At 44.7% G+C, this 24891-nt stretch overlaps 2 protein-coding genes and 1 long non-coding RNA gene across 15 annotated transcripts in view; 2 read left to right on the top strand and 1 right to left on the bottom strand.

The window, feature by feature from the left end:
• The first annotated feature begins 1148 nt into the window (after positions 1 to 1148).
• On the top strand, positions 1149 to 18239 carry TMEM39B (transmembrane protein 39B). Of its 12 annotated transcripts, none has more exons than XM_016150420.2 (9): positions 1174 to 1964; positions 3570 to 3704; positions 4217 to 4436; positions 5007 to 5090; positions 5411 to 5565; positions 11835 to 12171; positions 13144 to 13331; positions 16248 to 16368; positions 17787 to 18239. In XM_016150420.2, the coding sequence occupies exons 1-9, from the start codon at positions 1567 to 1569 to the stop codon at positions 18027 to 18029; spliced, it is 1881 nt and encodes a 626-aa protein (XP_016005906.2). In that variant the 5' UTR covers positions 1174 to 1566; the 3' UTR covers positions 18030 to 18239. The 12 variants fall into 12 exon arrangements, with proteins under 12 accessions (XP_016005912.2, XP_016005909.2, XP_016005906.2 ...); XM_016150421.2 differs by having other exon boundaries at positions 1814 to 1964; positions 3578 to 3704; XM_016150428.2 differs by lacking the exons at positions 1174 to 1964; positions 3570 to 3704 and adding an exon at positions 4809 to 4891 and having other exon boundaries at positions 4295 to 4436; positions 4990 to 5090.
• LOC118611339 lies at positions 13338 to 21252 on the bottom strand. The gene is made up of 3 exons (XR_004954215.1): positions 21145 to 21252; positions 20898 to 21027; positions 13338 to 16006 (listed from the first exon to the last, which is right to left on the bottom strand). It is a non-coding gene; the product is annotated as an uncharacterized LOC118611339 (long non-coding RNA).
• Positions 21253 to 21266: 14 nt separating this feature from the next.
• The window catches only part of KPNA6 (karyopherin subunit alpha 6), a 36672-nt gene continuing 33047 nt past the window's right edge, over positions 21267 to 24891 (top strand). Inside the window, exon 1 of one of the 2 annotated variants that reach the window (XM_016150438.2) lies at positions 21267 to 21336. In XM_016150438.2, the coding sequence (XP_016005924.1) occupies positions 21333 to 21336 (4 nt within the window). In that variant the 5' untranslated portion in view covers positions 21267 to 21332. Of the gene's footprint in view, positions 21337 to 21659; positions 21902 to 24891 lie in introns of those variants that run through there. The other variant, XM_016150436.2, reaches the window with a different exon arrangement.

Genomic DNA, 24891 nt, shown 5'->3' on the forward strand with positions numbered 1-24891 from the left:
AACCATTTAGCTTCCCTTCCCAATTGGCCTTCCTTTCAAGAGCCAATTTGCCATTACCTTAATTCAATGGAACTAATACTTATTGAATGCTTATCATGTGCCAAGTATCATTAGGCTTTGGGGATTCAGAAATTAACAAGATACATTTTAAATGTAGTGCTCTAAAGAGGCCAGAACCAGCTCTGCTACCAGAATTTCTTTAGCTAGAAAAAGAAATCTCAGCCCTAATTTCTACTCTGTGACCTGGTCATTCTCCAACCCCTCACTCCTGCCCCACCCTCAGGCCTTTTTTCCCGAAGAAAGGAAGGCTTGACTTGGTATAAAATCTATAATTTAATAGATGTATATGTGTTGAATTAAACTCCATATTTCTATTTGCCTAGGCTAAAACCCTTGGAGTAATCCTTGATCTCTTTCTTTAATGCACCTATCCAATCAGTCAACAAATACTGTTGACTCACTTCAAATCCAGAATTCAAGCATTTCTCATCACCTTTCTCAATCTGGTAACAACCACCAACATCTCTTCCTAAGATCATAGCCTCCTATCTCGTCTCTTTGCTTCTACCCTTGTACCCCTGTAATCTGTTCTCACAGAGCAGGCAGAGGGATTATTTAAAAACAAGCTCAAACCCTCCATCTGCTCCCCAACTCAGAGAAAAACCACATGGACCTATAGCCCTATCGGTTCATCACTTCTCACGTGCTACTCTTATTATCTATTCCATCTAAGCCACACTAATTTCCTTGCTATTTCTTAAACACATCAGGCATGTTTGTGCCTGAGGGCCCATCCACTGACTGTTCCTTTGCCTGGAATGCCCCCTTTCTCCCGATTGTCTGTATGACTGACTCATTTCCTTCAAGTGTTTGCTCAAAAGTCACCTCAGTGAAGCGTACTGACTGCCGTTTAAAAATGCCACCTGCCATCTCCCTTTCCTGTTTCCTCCACAGCAATCATTTCCTTCTACAGAATTTACTAATTTTATGTCCATCTCCTCTCACTCGACTGTAAGCTCTGTGAATATCTATTAATTATTTACTAATTCATTCAATTAATTGAGTATTGATGTTCATTATGTGCCAAGCACTGTGCTAAATGATGGCGCTACCAAGGGATTAACACAGTTTATAAGTATTATAAGGGAAGGCAATAATTAGTAGTAATTTACTAAGTGCTTCCTCTATGTTAAGTGCTTGTCATACATCATCATGATGGCTAACATTTATAATACGGACTTCTACATGCATTTTCTCATTTAATCCTCACCAAGACCTATAAGGTGAATATTACCAGCCTCACTGTAAAGAACAAGTAACAGAATTTCAAGGCTTAAAACTGGCGGAGTCAAGATTGGAACTGGTGATGGCAAGAGAGTTGGGTCAGAGGTATGAAATATTTAGATCTTAGGGTCACCAAGACTAGGTAAAAGATTAAATGTGAGGCCTGAGAGAAACGGGGAAATGATATCCAGGTTTTGACTGGGGTGGACCAAAAAGCAATAAGGTTGAAGAAAAAAGTAACAGCCCAAATTGAGTTGAGTTTGAGGCGCCTGTGGGCCATTCATGAATACAGTCCGTATCCGGCAGGAACTGAGACGAAAGGCCGGTTCCGGTCTCCCTCCCTCGGGCCTGAAGAGATGCTGGAGAAAGCATGCACAGAAGAGCAGGAGATGGGTTTCACTGCCTCTCAGATTACTTCAGCAGCAGCTGCAGGAAGGGCGTGGGAGATTGCAAGACAAAGAGTGTGCAGGCTCCTCCTTTGTCCCGGCGGCCCCTTTAAGAAGCGCGCCCCCAGTTTCTAGCCCGCCTTGTATGCAAATTTGGCGGCGAGGCGGGAGCGCGCGGCTGATACCCGGGGACTGGGCTGCGGCTGTTAGTCCTCTCCCGGCCGCCGTCGCCTCCGACATATTGCCCGCAGGAGCTGCGGCCGTGAAGCGGAGAGCGCCGGGGGGAGGAGATGGGTAAGCAGAGCGGGTTCGGCTCTCCCTGGGAACGGGCGGGTACGGTATTGGGATGGCCAGCTCCTAATTGCTCCCCCGTGCGGACAGGATCCCGGCGAGGGGCGGGGGAGGGGATGCGGGCGCAGAGGGACCCCGCCCCCTCCTGTCGTTTTGCAGAGCGGGGCCTCTGTTATGGGGGACTGGCCACTTGAAGGAGGCTTATAGGGGCTTGGGCTTGGGTGAGGACTGGCTCGCCAGGGCTAGATGTGGGGGCGGGGCCTTAGTGCTAGGGGCGGAGCTCCTGGGCCGTAGGCACTGGGTTTGGGGCGAACTTTCTGGGCTATAAGGGCTTTATTCTGGGGGCGGTGGGGCGGGAAGTAGACCTAGAGTCAGGGATCTCATTCTGGATCGAGACTTAAGAGCAGACAGAGCTTTTATTGGTTTGCAGACGTGTTTTCTGGGCTTGACAATTGTGTGTAGGCGCGGCTTCTAAGCTGAGGGGCTTTATGTGGGTGAAGAGCTTCTAAAGAGAGGAGAGTAAGTGTGGGCAGATCTTTTGGCCTGAGGATGTTTGTGTGGGATCTTCTCAGCCAAGTATAATAGTGTGTAAACAGCTTCCGAGCTGGGGGCTGGTTGGTGTCAGAGTTCCTGGACAAGTACTTGGTGGAGAATTGTGGGAAAAGCTTCCCAGCTGAGGAACTAGAGCAAAGGGGGTGTGTGGGAGGGTGGGGCTTCTGTGTTGCCCTGAGGGGGTATGAACAAGCCTGGGATGGTGCTTAATAACTTTGTGCAGGATGGTGCCTGGGGCTTGGGCTAGACTGCTAAGCCTAAAGGAATAGATTGTGGGTCCAAGTTTTGGGTCCACAACCACAGCATTCTCCCAAAGCCCGCATCCCTGACCATGTGCGTAGGTCCTGGGTCTTGACCGTGAGACACCAGGGTGCCCATTGAGCTGGATTTTGGGCCCTGGAGGAAAAAGCTTCAAAGATACCCAGAATTATAAGCCCACAGAAACTGCGCAGTATCCGAATGGGGCAGTGTGTACCAGAGCCAAGAGCACAGGACCCAGACCCCCAAACTACCTATGACTCAGTGTAAACTCAATCTGGAAAACCTAATCTGGAAAACATACCTTGTCGAATTCATTCACTCATTATCTAATTATTGGGCACTTAATGCTGGGTGCTGTGGTAGCGAGAGGGGATACAACAGAAAGAGTGGTGACCTCACCGACCTTCCTTTCTAGTGGGTGAGACAGACAATAAACTTGTTAATAAACGAATAAGATGAATTCTAAAAGTTAATTTTTGTGAACACAAAGATAAAGAGTTACAGGGGCAGATACTTCAAAAATGCCAATCTGAAAAGGGCTTACCATACAAAAAGACAGCAAGTACAAGAGGTAGCAACCAGCTTAGTTTGCTTAAGGGAAGAAAGGCCAGGATAGCCGAAGCATGGGGGTGATGCCGAGAATGGTAGGACATAATGTCCAAGAGGTAGGCAGAGGCCAGGTCATAGGTCTCTGTGATTAAATGATAAAATGAGATACCAGGTAACTGGTAGCCAGTATCATTGTTGTTATCCTTGTTATATGCCCTCTCGCTTGAGGATCTACTTTATATTGAGTCCCACAGGAGGACGAAGAGGTCCCAACAGGACATCCTACTGTCGAAATCCACTCTGTGAGCCAGGATCCTCAGGGGGCTCTGGTGGGGGCCACACTTCCAGTGCATCGGTCACCAGTGTCCGTTCCCGCACCAGGTAAACCACCTTTCTGCTTCTTTCTCCTCACTGTGTGCTCACAGGGGCAGTATGGACAAAGCTGTCCCTGACTGGGCTCTGAGAAGTGATACTCCAGATGCCATATGGAGGCTCAGAAGGCAGTGAGCAGCAGAAAAGACCCAGACAGTGGTCACTTGGACAGCTGCAATGGGATATAGTGTAATAAGCCCAAAGGCCTGTATTCCAGTTACAGTTCTCCTGATTTGCTGGTGGCTTAGACAAGGTGTCCTCTCTCTTTGGGTCTCCTTTTTCTCATCTGTAAAATGAACCTAATAATTGTTTCCTTCCTGGGGAATGTCGGAAAGCCTGAATAAGGTTAGGAATAGGAAAAGCCTCTGTCGGCTCATTTGTCTGATAGGCAGGATTAGGAGGACTCCATCCTGTGCCATTAACTGCTTTTTCTGACCCTACCCCATAATCCTGTGTCCCAGAAGCCCTTCTTGGTAGGGTTCTTATATCAGCTCCTAATGTTGTTCCCTCCTTACCCCCAGGAGCAGTCCAGGAACGGGCCTCTCCAGCCCCCCACTGGCCACCCAGACGGTCGTGCCCCTGCAGCACTGCAAGATCCCCGAGCTGCCAGTCCAGGCCAGCATTCTGTTTGAGTTGCAGCTTTTCTTTTGCCAGCTCATAGCCCTCTTCGTTCACTACATCAACATCTACAAGACAGTGTGGTGGTACCCACCCTCTCACCCACCCTCCCACACCTCCCTGGTAGGTGCCCAGCTAGGACCATCTGTGTGTGTGTGTGTGTGTGTGTGTGTGTGTGTGTTCAGTTTAGCATAGCTTACCTAGCAACCTGTTCACTTGGCCTCCTGCTAGGCATGGGAGATGTAGAAGAAATAGGAAACTGGTGATTCCTGAATATTCACCCCTAATGTGCTCAGCACCAGACTAGGCATTGTAAGTGTAACATGGAACTGGCAGATTTGCCCGAAGGAGCACAGTTAAGTCCTGTGGGGGAGATGAGCCACAAGCATCCATGACCGTTTCAAGGAGTGGAAACATCTCAGTGTGGAAAGAGGATCAGGGATGGGCATGGGTGATCAGAGCAAGAGGGCTCACATACCACTCTCTTATCTCCAGGGACGGTCCCACTTCCCTCCTCTGGGTCCTGTTCTTCTCCTCTAGGTAATTTCCTGGCCTGACTCAGCTGGAGACCTATAAAGGTCAGAGAGTGGGGACAGTCCCTATGGAAAGAACTGGGCAGGGGGAGGTGGGTATGAGAAAAACGTGTATGTGGGCAGGGGGCTCATGTGACCCCTAGCCTCTGCCCCCTGACAGAACTTCCACCTGATCGACTTCAACTTGCTGATGGTGACCACCATCGTTCTGGGCCGCCGCTTCATTGGGTCCATCGTGAAGGAGGTGATTGGGTTCTAGAGGCTGGGGACTTTGGGACTCCTCTTTCCCCTGGGGGTGCCAGAGAGACAATGCTGAGCCCTTCAGTCCTGAAGCATTTCCTTGGGGCTCCCTTCGGACTTGGTCAAGGAACATTAACTCACATCCCATCAGCTCTTAGATTTTACTGGGTGTTAAGGAGAAGGATTCACCTTGCCAGGTTCTGCCTAGCCTGCTGCCCCACATTTCCCTGGGTGGGATCACAGACCATACTGGGAGGGATTCAGACACAGCCGCCCGTGGCCTCCATCCAAGGCCCCATACGGTCCTGTTTTGCCCTGACTCAGGCTTCTCAGAGGGGGAAGGTCTCCCTCTTTCGCTCCATCCTGCTGTTCCTCACCCGCTTCACCGTTCTCACGGCAACAGGCTGGAGTCTGTGCCGCTCCCTCATCCACCTCTTCAGGACCTACTCCTTCCTGAACCTCCTGTTCCTCTGCTATCCGTGAGTACCCTCGCTTCACCCCTCACTGCCAAACACCTGCCTCCTGGCCTCTGCCCTGAGGGTGGCTGGGTCACCTGGCCCCCACACCTGGAAATGTCAGGCAGGGCAGCAACAGTGTCCCCCACACATTGTCCGACAAAATCCCCCTGAGATCAGGATGATTAGCCTTTTTTTGCAGGAGCAGAAACTGAGATGGCATAATTTACCCAAGGTGCCACCGAGGGGGAGGTCAGAATGAAATTCAGATCTGAGTGTATACCTCAAAGAAACCTTCTGAGTGGGAGTGCATGGGCCTTGTCTCCCTCTCTTCTCTTTTCCTCTCTCTCTAGTTGTCTCTCTTGGTCTCTTTTGTGTATCTCAGTGTTTTAAGCTCTCAGTACTTTCCCCAGGTCTGTGTGCATGTCTCTGGGTGTCTGTGCATGAAGCACGTGTTGTGTGTCTGCACGTGCATGTATGTATGTCTGTCTTTGTGTCTGTTTTGCTCACTCATTCCTTCCATCTTGCAAGAACCAGATTGTTGAGGATGGAGAGACAGTGACTGGGAGGAGCCCAGTACTACCTCTTTCTGGCCTTGAATTGGGGAGGGCTTTGGTAAGGTGTCCACTTTGGCTGTTCCTGGGGCAGGCTCCTGGCCACCTGGGCATTAACAGTCATTTCCCAACCCCCGAGCTTTCTGGTTCATGAGTTTCCAAGGAAGATTAAAAGCTGGACACTTCCCTCTCTACCCTGCATGACCAAAATGGCACTGTCATGGGAGGAACCCTGTCACTCTTGCTTCAGTTGTATCTAGTTTTTAATTAGAAGAGTGACACGTGTCATATAAAAACATTAAACTTTACAGAAGCTTTTTAGAAAATAAAAGTCTACATAATCTCAGTCCCGCAGAGAACCATTATGTACAGCGTATCCTTCCATTTTTTTTTTTTGTGCAAGAACACATACACGTATACTTATTTAAAAACAAAGGGTTTATACTATGTATGATGTACAATTTATTTATTTTTTACATAATCATATAACTTGGAGATTTTTCCATGGCAATACACATGGGTCTGCCTCATTTTTTTTTAATGGCCTCATAGCATTCTATTATGTAGATTTTTCACAATTTGTTTTGTCTTCTATTGGCCGATTTTTTAGTTCTAGCTTCTCATTATTTGAAACAGTGAGGCAGGGAACATTTTTTTGCATATATCTTTTCACACTTGCCCAATATTTTTGTACAACAGATTCCCAAAAGTAAAATTTCTGTACTAAAAGGTATATCCATTATATTTTTTTACAGATATTAATAAATGGCCCTCCAAAATGGTTGTAGTGATTAAAACTGTCAACAGTCACCTTCATTTGACTCTTTTTGATTACTATCTCATGAGTCCATTCTCCTTGGATACAGACATCACCCAATGTTCATATTTTGCTTTAATTTTTTAATTAAAAAATTTTTTATGAACGTAATACTCATACCTTATTAAAAAAGTCAAATCCAGTAGGCTAAAAATTGAAAAAGAGCCTCCAACCCCACCCACCAGAGGTTTAGTCATACTTCTCAAAAGCAATCTTTGTCATTGTTTCTGGTTTTTTAAGTGTTTGTTGAGTTACCTCCATAATTCTAGTATCCTTATACTCGTGTTTATTCTTTTTAAAAATGTATTTATTGATTTTATAGTAGGGGTAATTGGTTTACATAGTTCAAAAGGTATAAAAGAATATGAATGAAAAAGTTTCCCCTTGACTCCTGTTTCCCAGCTACCCAGTTTCCCTTCCCAGAGGTAGCCACCAATATTTCTGGTTTCTTGTATATCCTGGAAATAAGTGTTCTTTGCATATACAGGTATGACACACACTCAGATAACGCATATGCATACATGCACTCATGCAATGACAGATAAAGATTTTGTTGGCCCTTCCATCCCTACTGTTTCCGGTGTTCGATAATTTATTATTTTTAGTTTTCTATTGGTTATCTTCTTCAGTAATATGAGTATGCCTGTATTTTTTATTCCATCAACAATAGCATATTAATCCCTTTTATGTAAGGAAACCCTCCCCATCCACTTGTACTCCCCTCTAACTCTTCTCACCTCCTGGCAGCCATACTCATATTGTCAAGCTTGACATTCACATTCTTGTATATAATTACATTTAAGTCTTTCATTCTTTGTCTAAGGCTAATTATAAAAATTGAATAAAAATTAAAAACCAATAAGTAGCCTTGATATTAATTGTGAATATGAAAATATCATTGACTGTAGGGCCAAGTAGTATGCATAGATAACATTCCTTTATAGTTACTGAGTTATAATCTTGGGCCTCTTAAAAAAAAGAATGTTCTAGTGTCAAGGTCAAATGGTTTCTCTTTTCTTATGTTCCATCAATTGCTTAAAATCATGTCATATTTTAGTTTGCTTCATATTGATTTTAAGTTTCTTATACAGCTTTTAATTTTTCTTGGAGTTTCTAATTGCCTTTCTTTTTTCTTGTTGACAAAAGAATGATGGGCCTTCAACATATCCTCAAGTTTATCCAGCCTCTCAATTATGCTACCTGTTGCCTGGAGTTCATTTTTCCCCCCCAAAGACATCCCTCCTGGAGCCCTTCATCCTCCTGCTCCAGTCTGGAGTGGTTGGTCTTTAGGCCTGCTGTGCAGCTCTCAGCCTGGGACTTACCTACGCTGCCCTCCTGGGTTGGATCCACTGTTTCCTGGATCCCATGTCTTCCTCTTTCTTGGTTTTCTCCCTTATTTTGCTGGAGTGCACTATCAGGTAATTTCCTTAACAGTGGGTACGTGGGAGATATATACATAGTTCTTGCATGTCTAAAAATGTCTTCATTCTGCCCTTATACTTGATTGATAGTTAGGCTGAATATAGATTTCTAAATTCAAATTCATATTCTCTCAGAATTTTGAAGATACTCCTCCATTGTCTCTAGCATTCAGTGTTTCTAATGAGAAGACTGATGCCAGTTTCAATTGAATTACTTTGTAGATGACTTGCTTTTTTTCCTTTCTAAAAGCTTTAGGGTATTCTGTTTATCTTGAATATTTGAAATTTCCCAAGGATGTGCTGGTGTGGAACTTCTCTCTTTAATCTGATCAGTACTCTAGGACTTTTTAAACTGGAGATTTAGGTATTTCTTCAGCTCAAGGAAATTTTCTTATTTCCTTGATAATATCTTCCCTTCCATATTTTCTGTTCTCTCTGGACTTCTGTTCATCAGATAGCAGATCTTGTAGATTGGTCATATGTTCCTCTTCTATTTTCTTTCATATTTTCCCTCATTTTTCTCATCATTCTCCCTTTTTCCATCTCCTTCCCTTCTTCCTCTCTCTGTCTTTCTCTTTCTCTTTTTTCTTTTTCTTTTTACTTTGCCTTAGGGATATTTCCTCAACTTTATCTTCCAGCTTTTTTATTGAGTTTTTTCCCAGCAATCATGTATATATTTTTTTGTCTCTAAGACCTCTTTGTTGTTTTCTGATTATTCTTTTCTCATAGCATTGTTCTTGTTTTAAAATTTTCTTATGTTCCCCCAATTTTGTCTTCCCACCATGGTCAATCTTTCTTTTTCATACTGCTGGTTTTCTAAATATAGTTGGTTTCTTTGGTTGTCTATTTATATTTAAGGATAAAGGACTGAGTAGCTTGGAGTGCATTTTCCCTCCCTCTGCCATTTATACATGAATAGGTTTGACTGGGATTTCCGAGGGCAGGGCACACTGACTGGCAAACTTTGCTTTAGAATGATTGAGTAAGATGCCAGTTGTCGGGTTGTGGTCCCCGATAGGCCAGAAAGGGGATGAGGTGTTACTCTAGGATGCCTCTGTTAGAGACCTCAATTTTCCACACTTGATTCAATTTCTTTAGAGAAAAATTTTTTAGGGTGGGTTGTATGAGGTATGTAAGAGAATAAAGGGACTGATTCGTATACATAAATAGAAGTCTTTATTTCATTCTGTTTGTTCAGCCTTGCCTCTCACTTCTACCCTTTTAAGCCAGAGCCTCTCTCTTGGATCACCCTGGGTAGATAAGCTCCTACTGCCAGTGCAGCCCATTCACGGCATATTCTAGACTTACGACGTCCAGTATAATAACTTCTAGTCACCTATTGTTATTAAACATTCAAAATAGACTAGTTTGATATGCTATAAGTGTAAAATACACACTGGATTCTGAAGACTTAATATGAAAAAAGAAAGTAAGTAAATCATCTCATTCATTAACAATGATTACATGTTGAAATTATATTTCGCATATATTGCTTTAAGTAAAATGGAGTGTTAAGATTAATTTTATCTGGTAATGTGGTCTATCAGAAATTTTAAATTACATATGTGACTCATTTTTGTTGGATAGCACTGCTCTAGACAATGGCTTCCTCATCTGTCAACATGTTTCTGTCTGCTTCCTAAATTTGTCAAAATCACTTGTGTACTGATAACTCCCCACTCCCATTCTTTTTGCCGATAATGGATTTATTTTCTACTGTCGTGTCTCGGGTGGAGAGAATGAGAGGGAATCTGCCATCTTGCATGTGAAGTTGCTTATAACTCGTGACCTGTCACAGCAGTCACTTAATGTTTCCACACAATTTAATTGTATCTGCAGTTCTGAGAGGAAAAGTCAGGGAGATTCTCAAGTACTTGCTCTTAAGTTTGACTCTGAATCCCTTATATGTTCATGTAGGTGCTTCACCCCCTTCTTCGCACAAAGTATCCTGAAGAGTGTTTTGGGAATCCCATTTCAGTCTTCTTCCCTGTTCTGCGGAATCACTGGCCTTTTTCTTTTCTAAACAAAATTATGTTGATCTTCTACTCTGAGCTAGGCACCATACTGAGGGGGTTGTTGCAAAGATTAAAATAGAGTATTTATGAAAACACTAGCATAATCTCTGGTTGAGCATAGAAAATCAATACAAATTATGTAATTTAAGGCAGGTTAAGGACACTGAGCTCATTGAGGTTGAATAACTTGTCCTAAATCCCAGCACTAGTAAATGAAAGAGCTGGGATTTTAATCCTGGCCTATTTGACCCCAAAGGTTATGCGCTCAACTACACTTCTTTAAGTTATCTTACTTAACCTTACCCCAGGGGGAATGGTAGCATCCCCATTTTATAGACAGAAAGCAAAACCCAAAGCAGCAAATTGCTTGCCTGTGGACACTCCTGTTTACCTTCTTGGAACCTCAGAAAACAGCGAAAGAGAAAATTATTGTTATAAAGAAAAAAAAAGAAAAAAAAAAAGAAAATGTAGCATTCTCATTGGCCCTAACATCTGGGGACAGCCATCCAGGGACCCTTCTGGGTCTGTCTGAGGATTTGGGGAAATTGAGAAGCCCCCAGCTAAAAAAAGAAATATCTATAAAAAGCACCTACTATAATGTTCCATGTACTGTGCTTGGCACTTAACCACTTTTTTTGGGGGGGGGGAGGGGGCACTTTATTTTATTATTAGTTTGAAGCACTTACCTACATTTTATAATTATCTACCCTTCTGGACTATGGGTCCATCTAGTTTTGTCCTCAAAATGATACCAGCCATACACTCAAAACACCCTTTGTCTAATCAGCTCCAGCCCTAACCTAAGGATACGCTCAGGGAAAGAGATCTGTACTGTTGAAAGGCCTGTTTCAGTGTGTGGCACGTAACAGACACGCAGTAAATACTGTTCCTGAACTGCCCTTCTCTGCACGCTAAGACCTGCCTCTAATACATGTTCATAACAACTTACACCTTTCTTTTGTGGTGCTGCGTACATTTTAAATGGACTAATTGCTCAGTATCTATGGAGTATCTGCCCTGATATTTGGTACCAGACAGTTCTGGGTTTGAAAGCCAGCCCTATTACTTCCTCAGCTGAAAAGGCACAAAATAACAATATGTAATGCATAGTGTTCTTGGAAGAAAAAGAAGATGCACATAAAGCACTTAGTACAGTCTCTGGGACGTAGGTCATGCCTAACAACTGTGGTCTGTTACTACTGTTAGTCAGCAATAGACTGCAAGGACAGGGGCTCATCCTTTGCCTCCTGCTGTGTCTCTGATGCTTGGCACAGTGCTCGACATGCACTCGATGCTAATACATGTGTTGAGTGACTGACTGACCATTGGATAGGAAGATGGATGGATGGAAGGATAGGTAAATTCTCCCCTCAGAGCAGCCAGGAGAGCTAAGGCCCAGGAAGAAAAAGAAGGATTCCCTCAGTGGCTAAGGGTTGGGATCCTGGCCCATGTGCAGGCCTGCCCTCACCAGTGTCTTCCCCAGCAGGTTTGGGATGTACATTCCGTTCCTGCAGCTGAACTGTGACTTTCGGAAGACAAACCTCTTCAGCCACATGGCTTCAATGGGTCCCCGGGAGGCTGTCAGCAGCCTGGCGCGGAGCCGGGACTACCTGCTGACGCTGCGGGAGACATGGAAGCAGCACACGCGGCAGCTGTATGGCCCAGATGCCATGCCCACCCATGCCTGCTGCCTGTCACCCAGCCTCATCCGCAGCGAGGTGGAGTTCCTCAAGATGGACTTCAATTGGCGCATGAAAGAAGTGCTGGTCAGCTCCATGCTGAGTGCCTATTACGTGGCTTTTGTGCCTGTCTGGTTCGTGAAGGTGCGTAGCTCAACCCAAGGAGGGAAAGGACCTGCCTGGGGCCATACCCCACTGCCTACCCCACAGGAGCCTTCCTGCTTGCATAAATAACTGCTGTTTTTGATGGGATTCCATATGTTCTCTCGAGAGCTAGAGAACTACTGCTTCCGTTTTAGAGTGGAGAGGATAAGGCTCAGTGAAAATAAGTAGCCTGCACACGGTCACCCAGCCAATGAGGAGAACATGGCATTGTTGTTCACAATATTTGATAAAAAAAGAGCAGTGACTCGTATTTCAATTCGGCTGTTTTAGCACAGGCATGTCACAATATCCTGCTTTATCATTAAGTAAGAAAGCCAGGATTCATCCAGATCTGAGTGACTCCAAAAGCCTGTGCTTGCTCTCTCTAGCTTGTATGGTGTTCTGAGAAGGTACCGCCCCAAGTGACTGTAGGCTTAAAATATTTCTCCAAGGCTGGACTGCACTGAATGATTTAAGATTGAGAGATCTTAGGTCTCTTGAGCACCTACAATGTGTCAGAATTTTCACGAGTATTATAATGCTCCAAATGCCTCTCAGAGGTGGTTGGTAGTTACTCTTATCCTCACTTAACAGATGAGGAAACTAGAGCACAGAGGAAATGAAATGACTTGCCCAAGGTCACATAGTTAATAAGCAGCAGAGCCAAGATTTGAACATATGTCTGTTCGACCCCACAGCCTTTGCTTAGACTCTGCAGCCTCTGCTGTGGCTCAGAGTAGTGGGCAGTGGGAGAAGTTTTTCTTTGTAGAAAACTAAATGGCAGGCACAGGGTCTAAGCTCATGATTAAGCCTTTTTTGTTAGATGTTCAATCCTTGGTTTTAGGTCATTCTGAGATCTCATCCTGAAATCAGTACTGTCCTGATCTCTGAAGCAGAAAGAATCAGGGAAGGGGAGGGAGAGTGAGGCTATTATGGGCAACCCAGACCTTACTCACCTCCTGCTGCCCCCAGAACACACATTACTATGACAAACGCTGGTCCTGCGAGCTCTTCCTGCTGGTGTCCATCAGCACCTCAGTGATCCTCATGCAGCACCTGCTGCCTGCCAGCTACTGTGACCTACTGCACAAGGCCGCGGCCCACTTGGGCTGCTGGCAGAAGGTGGACCCAGCACTGTGCTCCAACGTACTGCAGCACCCGTGAGTTGCCTTACCCTTCTCTGCCCAACCCCAGCCCTTCTGGTCAGTGTCTGGAGTCACTCATCTCCTCACTCAACTCATTCATTCAGTCAGCAAATAGTTATTGAACATGTCTCATATACTAGCCCTATGGCCAGAGTTGGGTACGGCAGGGCCCAAGATGGGTATGTTCCCTGTCCTTAGGTAACTCTCACTATACTAGATATGGGAGGGGGGGCAAGTGATAAATTCATAGACTCATTGACTTTCTCATTCACTATTATTTATTCACTCATTGACTTACTTGCTCATGCATTCATTCATTCCTTCACTCCTATCATCTACTTACTCATCCATTCAGTCATAGATCATCTACTCTTTGGGGAGACATTTGCACTACCTAATTCATACCAGGCCTGGTGCCATGTATTGGACAGAGGAGCTTAACTTTGACCTATAGGCAGAAGGGAGCTATGGAAGGTTTTGAATAGCAGAGGGACCCATTCTAAGGTGTGCTTTAGAAACATCAGTCTGGTAACAGGATATGGTGCTCCGTTAGCTAATGGTGACTCCTGGCTAGGGAAGAAGAGACACAGAGGAAATGACTGAAATGAAATCCTTGAGGAGTTCAGAGTCTGGTGGAGGTGATAGCTGTGTACATAAATGGTATGAGTGGGGTGAAAAAGGGCCAGCTGTAGGATGGCATTACACCTAGAGCAAAGGCAGAAGTCACTCTGGTTGGGAGCCCTGCGGTGCTGGGCTATCCTCCCCTCAGCCTGGCACCATAGTGCTTTTCACCCAGGTTATACTAATTTCCCTGCCTGTTTTGCCCCATTAGACTGAAAGTTCCCTATGGCTGGGACCACCTCTGAAGCACATATGAGTCTTGGACCCAGTACAAGTCCTGGCAGAGAAGAGGTCCCATAGGACAGATTTGTAAAAGTAGGCCCACCAAGAAGCACAAATGCAGAGGGTGGCCACAAAGGCCAAGCCTTCCAGTGTTGGCCCTCTCTGCCAGTCCGGGTCCATCTCAGCCTCTGAGCAGCTGGTCCAGGAAAAGGGATGGGCATTGACAAATGGGCCAAAAAGGGGTTTGCCTTGGCCTTGGGCTCTGAGGGTAAGGAGGAGTAAAAAGGCAGAACATAGCTGAAAATGAGGATAAACCTGTCCTTAGCTTACCACGCTCCACAGATAAGATCCAGGCTCATTCACACAGCTCCCAGCTGATGAACTGGGTCTTACCAGCCTTTTCTGCCTCATCTCTTACTATGCCTCAACTCATACTCTGCTCTAGCCAAGCCAAACCTCTTTACACCCGCATTCACTATTGACTTTCCTGCTGGTGTCTATCAGCACCTCAAATTCTGTGTGCACTTTTGTATCTAAGCTTTTGTACATGATGCATGTTTTTCCTGGAACATTCTGTCCCAACTTTCTTTTCCTGATTAATTTTTACTCATCTTTTAGTACTTTGCTTCCTCCAGGAACACTTTTCCAATAACCCAGAATAGGTTTGGTGCCCCTCCCCTGTGCTTCCACAATCCCATAATACCATGATCGTTGCACCTAACTCTTTCTGCTGTGTTTGCTTAGTTACTTGCCTGTCATTTCAGGACTAAAGCTCCTGGAAGTCAGGATCCTTGCCTGTCAAGCACTCATCCACTCTTCCCTCTTGGCAGAGTGCCTGGCTTATAATAGATCCACAGCAATTTTTTTTGCCATTTTTGTGAATAGTCTTTTTTTAAGATAAAATTTACATACAATGAAATGTACAAATCTTAAAGTGTATAATTCTTTGAGTTTTGAGAAGGGCATATACACCCATCTCTCATCAAGATACAAAACATTTCTAGTCCCCCAACCATCTTTCCATTTTCTTTCACTGTGGGTGAGTTTTGCTTGTTCCACAACTTTATATAAATGAGATCTTGGGTCCAGCTTTTTTCACTCAGCATATTGTCTGTGAGGTTCATCTATGTTATTGCTTAAAACAGTAACTTTTTGAAATTAATGAATCAATAAGGCAGGAGTAGGAGATTGAGCTTCTTGCAGACAGCGATTTTCAGTCCTCTGGCCTGGGATTCTTAGAGTTCCTGGGGAGATCTCACAGAACATTGGAAGAAAGCTCTCTGGTCCCACCAGCTCATTTACTTGCTCACTGAAACCTCCCTGGGCCAGGTCTTGTGGCACGTTCTGAGGACACAGATGAATGGGACACCACCCCTTCCCTCAAGGGTTCCTAGCCTAGTGAGGGATACAGGGAAGTAAGTAACTGACAGATTGGGGAAAATGGACCAGTAGTAGGGGATTCAGGGAGAGTTAAAGGATGTTGAACTCTGGGGAGTTTGAGAAAGGCTTTCTGGAGGATCTTGGGTTTTGAAAGATGACAAAAGAGCTTGCCAGAAGAATGAGGCATCAGGAGGGCTGTCCAGTTCAAGGGAGTGATATGCAGAGACACAAAGCAGTAAGGTATGCGGGAGGAGCTAGAAACAATCCGGAATGGCCGGAGTGTGAGCTGTACAGTGGAAGTCATGAAAGGCCTCACAGGGCCTCAGAGGCCATGCCAAATCTTTGGAGACTTTACCACACAAGCACTGGATAGCCTTCTCTGGGTTTTGAGCAGAGAAAGTCAGGCTCAGCTTGATATTTAATGAAGACCACTTGCAGTTGTATGATGGACCAATTGGAGATTAGAGCTGAAACCAGATGAAGAAAATACACCTAGTGAGGAAAATCTTGTGACTCCCAGTACAGTGAATTTCTCATGATTCTTAACCCCATTTTACAGAGAAGGTAGCTGATACCCAGAAAAGGAAAGTCACTCTTAAGTGATAGAAATGGGAGTAGAGCCCTAGTGGTTACCCCATGCCCAGTCTTCCAGTACCCCTTTTTGTGGGTGAGCTGGGAGTAAAGGGCACTGTTGGACTGTGCCTCCAGGTGGACTGAAGAATGCATGTGGCCACAGGGTGTGCTGGTGAAGCACAGCAAGAATGTCTACAAAGCAGTGGGCCACTACAATGTGGCCATTCCCTCCGATGTCTCCCACTTCCGGTTCCACGTGAGTCTTTTCCCCTGGGGAGGAGGGGAGGGACCTGATCTAGAGAGCAGCAGGATCAGAGGGGCAGGAAGGTGATGTCATAGCAGTATTTCCCAAGTCAAAGAAGATAATGCATATGCATAGCACAAGGACAGCCATACAAATGACCACTTTATAACTGTAGCTCACTTGGTAGCAGATCTTCAGAATTGGGTAGAGGTGGGAAAAGATAATATAAAAGGAGGGATTCTTAGTGGTGAAAATAATTACTGTCATTCCTTATTATGTGCCAGGCACTGTGGTAAGCACTTCACATGTACCCTTCCATCTGTCTTTACCAGAACCTTATATATGGGAGAAATGCCGGGGATCTCCCCATTTTCAGGTACTAAAATCAGCTTAAGAGAGTTTAAGGGTCCCTTACTGGAAAATTTGGAAACTGATTGTAGTAACCCTATGGAAAGGGCTGCTCAAAATCATCTAGGCTAGTGGTTTCTTTTTTACTTATTTTACTATTAAAATCCTTTTTCCAGCACAGTCATAGACTAAAGTCCAATATATAGGACCTATGGCACTGCTGTATTTGAAAGGGTTGGAACTCTTTTCACTTCCCACTCACCACTGCTTTAGTTTCTGAAATAACCCTCTCAGACCTGGGGCTCTAAGGAACACAGTTGGGAGAAATCATTGACCTGTGTGATCTCTTCAGGAGAAAGACTTCTGGCCCAGACAGAGAAGGGATTTGCCCAGAGTCCTGTAGCCTGTCAGGTGCAGAGCCGAGCCTGGCATGCTGGATTCTTGGACTCCCATTTCCTGCCACTTCTTCCATCCTGTAAGCAGCTCTTAAGGTTTAAGTGCCTTGGCCTCTGCAAAACCAAGATCCCCAGACATTGAGCACTCTTTTGAACTGATCAGAAAATTTTTCTTGAGTCCCTATATCTACCTTGCCCTGTAAACACCAGGTAAGAGTGAGGTATCACCATATCTGTTGGAAGCTTCTGGCCTTGCTGGCGATGCTACACATGAAGTAGTGAGTGATTCAGGCAGTAGAGTATAATAGCTTTCCATGCCTATATCATAAGATACTAATTTGTTCAAGTCTTACAGTACCCAGGAGGATCACAGAGAAAAGGGTGTTGACTTTAGACCAGAGAAAGTTTGAGAGAGCGAGACCGCTCAAGAAAAGCTTCCTGGAGGAGGTAGAAGTTGAACAGGATCTTAAACAACTTACGTGGGACGCAGCAGTCTTTAGACAGAAAGAAAACAAGCAAAGGCAGAGAGGTGGCAAAGTCCATGCCCAACTCTCTGAAGTTTTCGTCCCCACTCAAGTCTGCAAGGGACTCCCAAGAGCTCGTCCCCTTCACTGGCCCACCTAGCCCTTCTGAGAGGCAGGTTTCCAGGACATATTTGCCGGTTTATGCCTACTCTTTCCTGGGCAGTTCTTTTTCAGCAAACCTCTGCGGATCCACAACATCCTTCTGCTGCTGGAGGGCGCTGTCATTGTCTACCAGCTGTACTCCTTAGTGTCATCTGAAAAGTGGCACCAGACCATCTCTCTGGCGCTCATTCTCTTCAGCAACTACTATGCCTTCTTCAAGCTGCTGCGGGACCGCCTGGTATTGGGCAAAGCCTACTCGTACTCAGCCAGTTCCCAGAGGGACCTGGACCACCGATTTTCTTGAGCTCCAGGGTAACCCCAGGGACAGCATTCAGGCTGCAGCCAGGGGCTCCTTAGGAAGGGGCTGTTGGGGAGGAATGGGTGAGGGGCAAAAAAGAACAACAACAAAAAAAATCTACCAGAGCTTTGTATTTTTGTTACATACTGTTTCTTTCTTTGATAATTGATGTGATTATGAGGGGAAAAAGAAGTCCTATTTTTATACTCCCAATAAGCCTGTGTCCTGTATTTCTTTTCCTTCTTGCCTATCACACAGCTCAGAGGTGTGGGATTCTGGGGCAGGAAGCTCCACATGTGGCTTCTGGGGCCCCTGTGGGTTCTGCCTGCTCCAGTGGAGAGATGAGGAGGCACCAGAGGTCATGGTAGTAATGATTGCTGCTAGCCGAATGCATACTGTGTACCAGATGCTGCACTGTATGTATTACAGGCATTTTCTTAATCCAACTTTTGTGAAAACCCTAGGAGGTAGGTGCTGTCACTCCTAATACATAGATGAAGAATGAGCTTAGAGAGCTATTGTGACTTACCCAAGGTAACACAGCTAGGAGGTAGAGCTGGGCCAAAAACCTTCCAAAAGACAACAGGTACTACTATCCTAGCAGAATGTGATGTTGTGATCCAGCATGCAGTCACTGAGACCTTGCACTGTGCCAGGTATTGTAGATGGTGAGGATGCCAAGACACAGAAACAAGTCTTACTACACTGGGATGGGTGTAACAGTTGCAAGGTACAGAGTAGCACAAGGGGAAGAATGTTTAATGCTCTCTGAACTTCTTGGAAGAGGATGGATAGCTTTAGTTGTATCAGCTACTTCCTAGGTGCACAAGAAGGGAAACACTTCCAGCAGGAAAAAGGGCACATGCAATTGCACAGAAATTTGGAACATCCTAGTGTATTTGGGGAGGGTAAGCAGAATGTAATTCCCAGAGCTGAAAGGATAAAAGGGGCAGGAGTGGGGTGGAGCTGGAAAGGTCTGCAGGGGCTGGATCAGAGAGGACTGATGATGGCTCTAGACTATGGAGGGTTTGTGAGCAAGGCCAGTGCTAGAATGGAAGCATAAAGCTGCTTGGAGGGTCAACCTGGCTTCTATGGAGCATACAGTTCAAGGGCTGGGAAGAGAGGAGATACACAAAGCCATTCATCTAGTCTGCCTGTGTTCCCTGAGCACTTTTTGACTACAGGATATGCAACTGAGTCCACTGCAGTGTATGAGAGGCAGGGAATGCAGCAAATGTTTCCTGTGCCTATACTGAAGCAAGCATTGTGCTAGGCACTGAGACAGATACAGAGAGATAAGATACTGTTGAGGTAAGAATTTCTAAAAGCTGTAGAGAATTTCTGCAAGTTTATTTGAGCCAAAACTGATGACAACAGAAAGCAAGATCTCAAATTCTCCAGTGAATGGCAGTTTCGCAGTTTCGTTTATGCACTTGGATTTAGGGAACATAAGATTACGTGAAGGTGGAAGAAAGCAAGGTACAGGATAGTTAAGATTATGTACTCCCTTGAGGGCAGTTATGCCTTTGAGAGGTCTGAAAAAGAGGATTACTGTGGCATTTTCAAAAGTGTTAACCTAAATGCACAAAAACAATGGATAGGGCTTGCTTAAGGCAAAGATAAACATTCTACTAAAAAAGTTATATGATTACCAACCAGGACCTGCCCAGTTAGGAGTTTATGATCAGATCACCCTGTGAGGTTACTTTTGGTTAAATCTACTGCAGTGCCCCCCCCCCTTTTTTTTTGTCCACAATACTGTTTCTTCCATAGACAACCTTGAGAGAGAGACACACCTTGTAAGCAAATTAGGATGCTAAGTGCTGAGGAAAACTGTGTGCCCCGGGCACTGGGGAATGGAGAGGTTAGATACCCCTGACTGTCTGGAAAGACAGGTTTTTTGAAAGAGGTGAGAGCAGAATTGGGTTTTGAAAGTGAGTAGTTCACCCCATGGTCAAGGGGGAAAGGAGGGCATTACATTCTAAGCAGAGGGAACAGCATATGCAAAGGAACAAAAGAAGATTCCAAATATGGATGGAGCCTGGGTTGCCAGGTGGAGAGTAGCCCAAGAAGCCAATAAGGACTAGACTGTGTGTCAGATTGAAATGTTTGGGCATTACTGTCTACCTAAGGGCAGACAGTAAGAAGTTACTAAGCAGAGGAATGACATGATAAAGTATCTCCTTTTAGAGAGAGAGTGGGTACCAGTGGGATAGCCTGGAGGCGGGAAACCAGTGAGGAGGCAGACAAAACAGACCAAGAGAGAATGAAGAGATCAATATAGAGCAGTGGCAGTACTCCCTTTCCTGACCTTGAGTTCTAGAGTTGGCTTTTTGAATTGTTTCACTTTATGGGCCAGGCATACTACTAGAGTTGGCAATTTGTTGTGACGTGACCTGGATGTCTAGGTCTGTTATTCTGCTTTGAAAAGACAGTTCTCTCTAGGAATCAGTGACTTGAACACATAGCCTTCTTTGTGGTGAGGAGGACTGGCTTGTCATTATGCAAAAAGAGAGGCCAAATGTATACCAGCCATAAATCCCATGATTCAAAAGACATGAACACACAGAATTTCAATTTCTTCATCTCTAAAAGGGGAGATCATTTCCTATGCTTTGTGTAACTCACAGGTCTGTTCCTTTGTTTATTCATTCAAAAATTATTTGTGGAGCACATACCATACACCAGATACTGTACTAGGTGCTAGAGATAGTGATGAACAATACAGAACCAATCCCTTCCCTCAGCTTGCTGTGAAGATAAACGAAATAGCTTATAACTATAAAGCACTGCACTGGTCTCATTATTTTTGTACTTTTTAATCTCACGATAAGATTATAATCCCATTTACTCTTTATTTATTTATTTCCTTACCTCTATATCCTTGAGCAAGTCACTTCCCCTCTTCAGATGATGTCTTATATCCAGCTCAGGGTCTATGATTGGCTTTACGAAAGTAACAATTATTTTCTGGGAGAAAACGTTTCTAGTGGAGGAGATCTCACTGTAAAGAGGAAACAGAAGCAGAAAAAGCTGAGAACTCTTAGGCACGCTTTCTTTAATAGGTATTCTTCCCAGTCTCTCTCCAGCCACCCCTTTTTATTCCATCCCTATTCCGCACCTTTTGTAGCTGCGGTGTCTTTAAGAGCGCTCCTCTGCGTAAACTAGGCTGAGGGGTTGAGCGCATTTCTTCCTGGGGTTGAATGTTAAGTTGTTTGTCCGTTTCGGGTTGCCGTCCTGTAGGTCCGCCATATTGTCTGCTGAAGCTGCCGCTGCTGCCGCCGCCAAGTAGAAGCGAGCGGAGCCGCGATGGGTGAGTAAGGGAACCAGGCAGCTGGGGACTCGAGCTGCGGCCGTTTCAAGTCTTGGGGTTTGGCGACAGCCTGTCTCCAATTCGCAGAGAATGTCTGAGGCACCTCCAAATAGGTTTGTGGGAGAAGCCAGGCCGGGAGTGCCGCTCAGGCCAGTTTGGGGCCGGGCTAGGGCCCATGCGGGGAGCAGTCTTCGGGGGCTGGTTCCGGGAACTCGTAGCCACGCCTGGGGCCCCCACGTGGTGGCCCTGGGCCGGAGCCCAAGCGTTCTCGGGGGCTAGGAAGAGGCTGACCCTGCAGCCTGCTTGGAGACTGTGGCTGGGGGACGGGCTCCCCGCCGCAGGCCCGGGCGGCGCCAAGGGAGCCTCCTCCTGGCTTGTGGTTGACTGACGCTCGTCTAGACTGGATTCAGTGGCTCTCCTAAACTCGGAGAATTCCTACCTACGTCGCGGTTACAGTCTTTTGGTGAGGGGACGCTAAGTGAGCCAGCTCCAGGCCTGTCACCAAGGGCAGCCATGCCAAAGACAGCCTGGGCTGCTGAAGGCCGGGAGAACTTCCCAAATCAAGGTGAAAAGGGTGGTTCAGTTGTGTTTAGAGTGACAGCCTTTCTAGTGGTAGATAACCAAAAGCTAAGCAAGACCTTATGGCCATATGTAGGTCGGGGACTTCAGGTTTCTGGGTCCTGCCCTGGTTAGGAAAAATGGAGCGACCTGTTGCACTTTCTGAAGGGACTCCAGCTGGCAAGGCTTGTGCTCAGAGAGAGTACGATGACCAAGCCTTTGGACTTAGGAACAGAAACATCAGTTGTCTTTCCTCTCCAGCAATAAAAATATCAAATTCGCTAAGCTCTTCCTACGTGTAGGCATTGTTCTGGGTGCTTTACATGTCACGTTTTACTTAATATGCACAACCTAATGAGATAGATACTGCTGTTATCCGTTATTTTACAGGTAAGAAAACTGAGGCTTAGAGAGGTAAGGTAACTTACCCAAGGTCACACAGTTAGTGCCTAAACCAGGGTGATCACTCCAGAGCCCTAGTTCATAGCCTGGCCCCCTAGTGGTTGAGTTGGAAAAGAGGGAGAGAAAGATTTTAACCCTAGGCAAAGTTGTAAAGGTGGATTTTTTGCTAATAGGCCAACTTTGAAATATTTAGTTTGAACAAACCGAAAAACTGCAAATCGAATTGTTTACCCCAACTATTGTTTGTATGTGTGTAGGGGGAAGCTAAATTAGATTCCGGGATTGAGGTTTGTAAGATCCTGATTCCGAGGAAACATGAGTTATTCCCTGAGCTGCAAGGCAATGACCGTAGAATCAGATCTGGCGTTATAATTCTGTCACTTCCTAGCTGTCGTCCAGAGAAGTCACTTATAAGTCAAATTCAGTGATACATATGGAGAGTATCTAGCACAGCCACAACAAATGTTTTTTTTCCCCTTTCTGTGCCTTCATTTCTTCATCTCTAGAAAGAGGGGAGGACTCAGTGTCATAAAGGTGTTTGAGGACTAAAGATAACACAGTGTTGGAAGCCTAGTAAGGACTCTATAAATATCAGGACAGATTCATTTCCACCTTCAGTAATGTTAGTTCCTTTCTCTTAAGCACTCTGGTTTCCAGAATCCTCTGTTAAGACTGACAGGCCTGTCTTTGTAACTGTTTTTTTGTATCAATGAAAAAATTTAGGGACTTTTATGTTATAGATTTTGTATTGGCCTTCAGTTTCAAGAAAGTGTGGTGCCTCAAAGGGAAGGAGCTAATGTTTAGTTTATTTAAAGTTCAGTGAAATAAATTTGGTGATTTACTCAGTTTTTGCAGATTAAGAAACTACCTCAGTAGGTAACACAGTAAACAGCAAATCCAGCAGAGACCATAGCCCCTCAAGACTAATTGTTGGCAACATTGGTGGTTTTATCACCATTCCTGCCACCTTGCTAACCAGGAATCCAGTAGCCTCTCCCCAGCACCAGGGGTAGGTCTTGATTAATATGAACTCTAAACCAGTCATCGTAATTTTATCTCCCTAGACAGTGATTGCATTTCTGACTAATTAGATGTAAAGGGAAGCCTGGGTGACTTCTGAAAAAGCCTTCCTTACTTAAGAGAGATTTGCCAGGCTTTATTTTTTGTCATCTTATATTTTAATCCAGATATCACCAAAGTGTGAGAGCCTCAAAAAAAGAGAGATGGGAAAGCTATAATAGCCAACACTTATATAGAACTTCCTGTGTGCTATGTACTAAGTACTGTAATATTAAAACATTTAATTCTCAGGTTCTCATGTTCTAGTTGAGGAAATTGAAGCACAGAGAGGTTCAGTAACTTGTAAAAGGACAGCTAGTAAATAGAGAAACCACTTACTCAGGTAGCACAGTTCTAACTAAAACATGGGCTGTGAAGGGCACTGTTCTGCCTTTGGAAAGGAAAAAGCCCTTTCTGACTCTGAAATTACAATTAGTAATGCTGGAATCAATTATGAGGCAAAATTTAAAAGTAAGAGGAGACAGTTCTAAGGGTGAGGATAGAGAAGATGGAAAGAATCTGATCTCTTTATGTTTTTTGAGCAACTGAACTAGCCAACTTTGAAGCTATCCTATCTCGGCTTAAATAGGACGCTGAAGACCACTTCTAATTTGCTTTTGGGTGCAAGTAACAAAACCTTTCTAACCGATAACCCTTCTGGGTCAGGAAGTAATTTAGCCCATCTCTTCTTTTAGTTTTCCCTTCAGCCTTGCCTACCTACCCCACAATTTATAACAACTACTTGAAGAGAGGGCACTAAACCATCAGTCACCACCTAAGTATCTCACAAGCACTGAACTCACTACCCGTTCTTGGCCTGCCTTTCCTACATTTTTGTTAATGGTGGGACCATTGGCCTAGACACTAGGACATAAGATAGAAACCTTATCCATCTTTGTTCCCTTACTCTCTTCTTCCCTTCCTTTATTGGCAGTTGTTGGGTACTGTGTGATCCCATTACTGAGGTCTTCCCTAAATTGCTTTTTCTCACAGCATAGTTCCACAAAGTATTGATTCTATAGTCTTTAACTTTACTAAGTCTCAGGCTCCTCCAAGTGAAAATATGGATAATACTATTTATTAATGTTGTTAGTGAAGATCAGTGAATTACTAGATATCAAATATATTGTAAATTGTAAAGATGTTATAACTTTGGAAACCCTCCAAATCTCTTCTATAGCTTCTACTACCACTACCAGTTCTGCTGCCGCAAAGTTGCTAAAACGCCCATCCAATCTTGTCACTCTCCTCAGTTCAGGAACCTTCATGGACTCTTCTTATTGTCTACAGGATAATATCATAACCCATAGGATATGATAGATAGTCAAGGCCTTCCTACTGACTTTACTAATCTTATTCTTTTGAACATTTATCCACATATCCTGCATTCCACTCAGACTATCTCCTTCATACTTTCCTATGGAAATCTTGCCTTTCTTTTAAGATCTAGTTTAAATACCACCTCCTTTCCCAAATATTTTACGCCTTCCAAATAGCCCTTTTCATACTCATTTTTGTGTTATTTTTTTCTGTAGT

This window comes from Rousettus aegyptiacus, unplaced genomic scaffold, assembly GCF_014176215.1.
Source record: "Rousettus aegyptiacus isolate mRouAeg1 unplaced genomic scaffold, mRouAeg1.p scaffold_m13_p_1, whole genome shotgun sequence".
Classification (NCBI taxonomy): Eukaryota; Metazoa; Chordata; class Mammalia; order Chiroptera; family Pteropodidae; genus Rousettus; species Rousettus aegyptiacus.

Coding starts and splice junctions, on each gene's coding strand:
- TMEM39B (XM_016150420.2), top strand. CDS start 1,567: ATGAATACAGTCCGTATCCGGCAGGAACTGAGACGAAAGGCCGGTTCC. Junction 1,965..3,569: donor GCGCCGGGGGGAGGAGATGG/GTAAGCAGAGCG, acceptor CTTTATATTGAG/TCCCACAGGAGGACGAAGAG. Junction 5,566..11,834: donor CTCCTGTTCCTCTGCTATCC/GTGAGTACCCTC, acceptor CTTCCCCAGCAG/GTTTGGGATGTACATTCCGT.